This window comes from Morone saxatilis, unplaced genomic scaffold (assembly GCF_004916995.1).
Source record: "Morone saxatilis isolate NCDOM2014 unplaced genomic scaffold, NCSU_SB_2.0 Contig15, whole genome shotgun sequence".
Lineage (NCBI taxonomy): Eukaryota > Metazoa > Chordata > Actinopteri > Moronidae > Morone > Morone saxatilis.
In genome coordinates this window covers 16,912,013-16,919,011 of record NW_023339707.1, presented here as the reverse complement: position 1 = coordinate 16,919,011, position 6,999 = coordinate 16,912,013, and the positions used below count along the sequence as shown (strand labels likewise).

The 6,999-nt window shown below is 40.7% G+C and overlaps 1 protein-coding gene across 2 annotated transcripts; it reads right to left on the bottom strand.

Annotated features, from left to right (window-relative positions):
- Window positions 1–584: 584 nt before the first annotated feature.
- On the bottom strand, window positions 585–6,993 carry LOC118323976 (embryonic polyadenylate-binding protein-like). 2 transcript variants are annotated; one of them, XR_004796530.1, is made up of 15 exons: window positions 6,903–6,993; window positions 6,275–6,390; window positions 5,980–6,066; window positions 5,479–5,618; window positions 5,246–5,340; window positions 4,883–5,020; window positions 3,957–4,052; window positions 3,134–3,394; window positions 2,845–2,932; window positions 2,644–2,763; window positions 2,407–2,543; window positions 1,798–1,906; window positions 1,575–1,705; window positions 1,184–1,319; window positions 585–786 (listed from the first exon to the last, which is right to left on the bottom strand). XR_004796530.1 is itself a non-coding variant. In XM_035656066.1 (15 exons), exons 1-14 carry the CDS (start codon window positions 6,972–6,974, stop codon window positions 1,257–1,259), a joined length of 1,653 nt encoding a protein of 550 aa, XP_035511959.1. In that variant the 5' UTR covers window positions 6,975–6,993; the 3' UTR covers window positions 585–786; window positions 1,244–1,256. The 2 variants fall into 2 exon arrangements, 1 of the variants encoding a protein (XP_035511959.1); XM_035656066.1 differs by having other exon boundaries at window positions 1,244–1,319.
- Window positions 6,994–6,999: the final 6 nt, after the last annotated feature.

The following is a 6,999-nucleotide window of genomic DNA, read 5'->3' as shown; positions in this document are numbered from 1 at the left end:
CAAACAAAACCACACCCTTCCTCAATTCACCACATCCACGACCTCATTTGGGTCTGGTAGAGTATAAGCAGCGGCTAATGTTTGCTTACTTTAGATATGGCAGCCTAACTGTCATTGCTGAACAAGTTTGCCAACTTTATGACTCCTCTCATAAAAAGGGGGAAGATATGGACACAGAAGAGCAGAGATATGACTAATAATGATAACAATATTAAAGTAATGGGCATCAAGCAAGACCACAAACCAAGATCCCTGATCACAATGAGTCTTCTCTCATTGAATAGGAGAAAGTACCCGATGGTCTCATAGTAAAGCTCAGGACCTTAACCAAACATTTGTCACAAGAACCAGTTAATCATAATTTTCCCACATTAAACCGAAATATACCAGTCAAGTCAAAAACCTCACCTGTGTCCCTTAACGTTGGTTTGAGACGTGGACAATTTTAAACCTAAAGTAGACGCAGAAATCTCTCTGATGGAACATTGTTTATGTAGGTCATATAAAGCCATCAGTATTAAATTGAGACAGTTTCATAACCAGTTAGAAAGTCCATGTACGTTTAACAAATGACACAAGGCAGGTTTAATGCATATACTGTAAACTTTATCTTCTAACAAAAGGTATTGCATCAACAAAATAGTTTTAACTTCACAAATCTCTCTTTACTGTCAATTCAATCTACATAGAACATTTTTTCTTTAGTTTTTTTTTCTCTCTCTCTTTTTCAAAATTTTTACTTTTTTTTTTTTCATTTTTTTCCCTCCTCCAGAAAGTCGTTGACATCTGGAAAAAACATGGACATGGTTAAGTCTTTTGCGGTGATATTCGATGTCTGCAACTCAGCACATTTTGTATGAAGCACAGCTGTGCAGGATTCTTGCTGAATTTTGGGCTTAATTTTACAACAGTCGAAGCCCAATTCCCTGATCTTTCACTCAATTTAATGTACTTTCCTGGAGTAAACAAGTCTTTCATTTAACCAAATAAGCAAATACTGTAGCTTGATACAAATACAAAAAAACATCTGGGATTGAGGGGAGCAAAGACGAGTTTTCCACAACAAGACATAATTAGAAAGAAAAAAAAAAAAAAATCAACTGAAAATCTTAATGGTCTAATCTTAACCAATGAACCTTAATTAAGCATAAATGAGCATTGCAGTCAATTATAAAACACATACTTGCTGTAAGGGATCCTTTCACAGCTGTCTCTCAACAGAGGAGGAGAAGTTGTTTCTGACCTGAAAGGGCTCTTCACTTCTTCGGAGAGCATTCCTTCACCTGGTGAGCCTGCAGGACAGCGATCGCCTCGTCCACCTGACCAAAGGAGAGGAAGAAGATCATTCGGTTACGCCGGTCTCATCATCTATACCATTCCCATGTCTGTATGGTGAATATGAGACGCATAGCTTAGCATTAGGACTAGAAGATGGGGGGAAAAATAGACAACACAACTTGAGGGTGCTGGTCTCAGATCTAAGAATTTCGTCTTGTAATCTGCCCCATCCCTTAATGGCAACTATGTAATGGTAAGACTATCAGACAGTCTGTTAAACGTGAACATAACCATGCCTTAGAGTGCAGGGACTCTGGCGTCTCCAGCATGTGCAGCAGCTCAGAGTTGTCGATCTCCAGCAGCATCCCAGTGATTTTTCCAGCCAGGTTTGGGTGAAGGGTATGGATCAGTGGGTACAACCGCTCTCCTATCACAGCAGAGAGAGGGTTAGCAACCAAATACACAAGTCGCTTTAATCTGCATAAAAACAAAGAGAACAAAAAAGGAATGACGCCAAACCGAGAAGCTGTTTCTGATCCATGAGTGGAGCTGCAGCCAACATCGAGGCAGTGAGTGGCTCTTGGCTTTGAATGTGCACCGGTGGCTCCATCATAGGTGCTGGAACAACCTGGAGAGTATACAGGGGTGCAAACCTGTCACCTTTCTGCCAAAATCTGCGTTCTGAATCCAAGATAGGTCATTTGTGCGATTCGTGTCAATCCAATAAGCCTGATACGCAAACGCTAGCCATCACAGTTTGGATGTAACACTAGTTATGTCCATGGACTCCCAACGTCAGCTGGTGTACTTGTTACTCCAAATTCCACTTGTATAACATTATTCAAGCTCACCAGCCAAAGTGCCAACTTAATGTTAATGTTGGTTCTATTTTCTTCATGCTAAGATAATATTAGCAAGCTTACTACTGTCATAACCACAACGTAATCAAATTGTTTTTGGATGTGTTTTGGAGCATGAGACTAATTCATGAGATGACTGTGTAGAGATTTAACTAACATGGACCTATGGTATTTATGATGCAAGATGGTTAAACAGAAAGCCTGATACAGTAGCGTTAGCCTAATTATGTAGCTCTACAATTAGACAGTTCAGTACAGACTGAAGTACCTGTAGTCTCGTCATTGGTCCAGGTATAGTAATGACCTGCTGGACGTTTCTCACTGCAGATGAGTACTTGTACTGGCCGCCCCTTGTCACACCAGGCACGTCAGTACGCCCTCCTACAGTCTGGGTCCCAATGTTATCTAAATGAAGACGTTACACCCGTCAGATGCTACCATGCATGTAAATGGCACATTGTTCGACGAATGGAGCCTTTCGTGTTATCGCAGATCTGTTACTCACTTGTCTTTTGTGTGGAGCTCACGATGCGCGGAGCCTGGGTGGAAGCCTGTCTGACAGTGGCGATCGGGGTCGATCCGCGTCTAGGGGCTGAACTACCGACAAACTGGGTTGTGTAGGGGCCTAACAACATGGGAGACGACGTTTATACACACTGCGATTGAACCGACATCCATGTGAACATAAAACAAAGGATCCTTTTACCCGGTAGTCTGGGTGGCTGCCCTGTCCAACGTGGCACTGGTCTCATGTTGCTGACAGCATTGTGGTTGTAGAAGGAGCGAGCGGGAGGCTGCAAGATAAATATTAGTTAATCGAATCACATTGCAGGTCAACCACCGAATCAGTTACTTGAAGGTACTGTGAGGAAATTTTTTTTAAATAATAATATCACTCATAGGGATTCATTTAGCTCTACAAATTAAAAAGTTGACAAAAAAAAGACGTTTGTGATTTCAATGTGATGAATTTTACATTGTTCAAACGTCCATACCTGTGGTACGGTCATGTAGTATCCAGTCTGCTGGTACGAGTCAATGATCGGACTTGTCATGGTCCTCAGGGTAGCAAGTCTCTGCATGTATTTATTGGTCAGGATTGCTTTCCGCTCCTCCCTCCGCTGAGCCAGAGCCACGTACAGTGGCTTGGTCGCAACTATTCTCCCGTTCATTTCAGTTACTGCTTTTGTTGCTTCCTCAGGTGAAGAGAAACAGACGAAGCCAAAGCCCTTGCTTTGGGAACCGTCTGTCATCACCTACAGGAAGCAAAGAAGCTCAAGTTCAGAAACGTATCAGATTTGTAGACTTAAGATTTGTATGTTTTTATGCTCGCGCTGTATGGATCAACTGACCGACCACAACATGGGCTAAACATTAACACTGAACCCCTGGTCGGTTTTGTTCAGTGACAGTTCCAACGAAGCCTATTTAAACCCGACGACCGCATCCTCAGACAAAAAGAAGGAAAGGCAGCATTATTTTATGTAATTCAACTAAGAACTAAGAAGAGAGTTGTTATAAAAAATATGGAGCTGCGGATGCCTGGAAGATGCAGACAGTCTGTCAGAAATTCAACTTTTCTGATTGTCTATCGTTGACCGTTCGACAACCACTCTGGCAGAAATACAACCCGATTCTAAAATTAATTCAATAATTCAGGCTTAATCTGTACAGTGTCTACAGGGGGGAAATACTTATCCCTTTAGGTTTTTTTGGGCAGGCTTTGTGTTGTAGTTTTAACTTATAATCCTACCTCTGATAAAACTACAAATGCAATGATTGTTACATGTGTGCTCAAGTCTTATCTCATCACATTACCTTGGCACTGGTGATGGTGCCGTAAGGGGCAAACTCCTTCCGCAGCCTCTCATCATCTATGCTATCATCCAAGTTCTTCACATACAGATTCACCCCCTGGAAACACAAAGAGTGAGAAATGTTCACGCTTCCAAACCATTCTGACACCAGGAAATAACCTGTTAATGAGTGAGCTTCAGAGGCGTTAGTAGTTCGGTTTAGGTACCTTTGGACAGAGTCAAACTAGCTGTTTCTAGTCTTAAACTTACCAGCTATCCTGTACCTTTATATTGACGTACACAGATGTATCAAAAGCCTATTTTTGGGCTATTTTTACAAAGTTAATCTGTTGGACTGAGGGATGTGTGTTACTGATTCCAGGAGTATTTAAGTTGCCAAGTTTAAAAAAAAGAAAACAAAGACAGCACTGGGACAAGAGCCACTCAAAACTGAAAATCTAATTCATTAAACTGTGGGCTATTCAAAAAAACATTTTTGGTGTAGCACTCTGCTCTCTGGTTTATATAACAGTTTATATAATAGGACAGAAATGAATTAACCCCTTGTACCATCTGTCTACAAATTATTTGGGAAATTGCCATCTTTGTTGTTATAAATGTCATGATCTGCAACGCTGCCTAAACTTGTGTGACTCCCTTTGTAACCTGAAGCTCTCTCAACGATAATCACTTCAGTAACCGCTTTAAATCTGTTTCTTAATTTGAAGTGTAACTGTAAGCAAAGGCGTTGTGCACTCAGCTAACCTACTTTGTATAAATACAAACATATATAAACTACTAAGGTAAGCCCTCCATTGTAAACACTACTGAACCGTTCATTTATTTCCAAATGTCAACTCTAAAGATGTAAATGCAAGATCATTAACAATGCGAGTCATTAATAAGCCTCCAAATGACAATGCACATATGCGAACAATGGTTCAGCACCTGATAGCGCTGGATCCGGTCCTGTTTGATCTGGTCAAACTTGCGCTTGAGCTCTCCTTGGCGCTCCTGCCGCTTCTGAGCACGACCTGCATAGATGACTTTCCCATTGATCTCCTTTCCATTCATTTCATCAACTGCCTGGGAAAACCAGAGGAGCATCAACGCGTTACTTGTGTGATTTTTCGTATCAACACTGAATCAATTAACCCATCAACACTGTGGTGGTATTATTGGTGTGTGTAGCCAACTTGGCTGTAAAATAGAAAGTCAATGCTGCAGGTTCCGTCTTAATGTCAATATAATTAACTGTTTCTGTTGGCAGGCACCCAATTCAAGCGGACACAGAAACTTGGCACGCGCTACCTTCTGAGCATCCTCGTGGTTAGCGTAGTTCACAAAGCCGAATCCTCGTGAATGGCCCCTCTCGTCCTTCATCACCCGCACACTGAGAGTCCTCCCTGAGAGTTTGAGCACAAACCAGCCTGTAACTATCTGATATGCATAGAAATGTAATATGTTACCGACTGTTGCAATCAATTTATTGGAGGAGAGGCCCCTAACTGAGTAGAAAGAATAAAAACATTACGCTTTCTTACCAAATGCAGTGAAGAGTTCCTTGAGTTTCTCATCAGTGTAGTCTTCACCAAAGTTTTTGATGTAGACATTGGTGAACTTCATAGCTTTGGTCCCAAACTCCACCTCTCTTTCCTTGCGGGACTTAAAGTGGCCGACAAAGCTGAGGATAGAACCAAACACCATCACCAAGAAACAATGAGGAAGAGATAAAAGAAAGCAAGTTAGTTAAAAACTTGACTCTGCACAGTGATGATAAAATGTGACTTCGGATTCAGAACACAGTCTCAGAAAACACCACAGGACAACTGATCAGGACAGAAATCAAGAACAAAATGCGAACAAGCTAAGACAAAAATAATCATCAACTCAAGCTTTTAGTCAAATTTTAATACATCTTTATTTCTCCTACACTGTAGGAACATAATAGACTTCTGATGATCCTGCTTTGCCTCTCATCTTAAATTACTATATACACACAAAGAGACAACAAATCTAGACAGACATCCTACCTACTCACTGACCTAAGAATGGACAACTGACATTTTTCTCCCAGGAAATGGGCCTTTGCGTTGACAATGCCAGATTCCAAATGATTACGTGTCTTTTGACTGAGCAAAAAAGACACATGGAACAGTCATCTGCAAAAAGTCTGTGGCGTCTTCAAGAGTTATCAGTCATCAGCATTCAGTAACAGTTTATATAGGTAATATACACATATACACATTCTGCACTCATCTTTGCCTGAACTTGCTTATTTTAGATTGCATTTTGTTTGATTGCACCAGTTTTTTTTTCCAACGTATTTAGTTCACTCACACTTTCCTATCGTTGAGCAGCATCCCATTCATGGTATCAATGGCACGGTTCGCAGCCTCATGAGTCTCAAAGTGAACAAAGCCATAGCCTTTGGACCCTTTCTCATCACAAACAACCTACAACAGACAAAAGGCGTCAAAATCACAGATTACAGAGCTTCTGCTGCAGAACAGCAGCTTGCATTTGAGTTTTTAAACCACGTATGCCTGTAGTTTGGTCTGGGTGATAATTCTATTGTGTCATAATGATATGATCATCATGTTACCGATTTAAAAAATTCAGTTGTCCAAAATAAATATTTTAATTAAACATTAAATTAGATATTTAGATTTATACAAAGGGTTCACTGCACTGATCATAAGTTCATAGCGTTTTGCATACATTTACCACCTCAGGATATGTTGCTTAATGTAACATTTACATTAATGTTGTGACGCTGATTAAAACCATACTGTACAGCCCTACTCTTCTATACAAGTGTTATCATGACAACATTGCTTGTAGGAGATAAGTGTTTTATCAAACATCTGCTAAATATTACATTAGCTTCATTCACACTGTACAAACAAACATCTTTCTAAGACCAGAGAGCTACGACAACCACTCAGTAGTCAAAAGGGCCACTGACCTTGCAGGACAAAATATTGCCGAAGGCTGAGAAGGTGTCATACAGTGCCTTGTTGTCAATAGACTCATCCATGTTCTTGATGAAGATGTTTCCCACG

Coding starts and splice junctions, on each gene's coding strand:
- LOC118323976 (XM_035656066.1), bottom strand. CDS start 6,974: ATGGATGAGTCTATTGACAACAAGGCACTGTATGACACCTTCTCAGCC. Junction 4,053..4,882: donor ACCGGATCCAGCGCTATCAG/GTGCTGAACCAT, acceptor TTGTGTTTCCAG/GGGGTGAATCTGTATGTGAA. Junction 2,544..2,643: donor GAGCTCCACACAAAAGACAA/GTGAGTAACAGA, acceptor GTCTTCATTTAG/ATAACATTGGGACCCAGACT.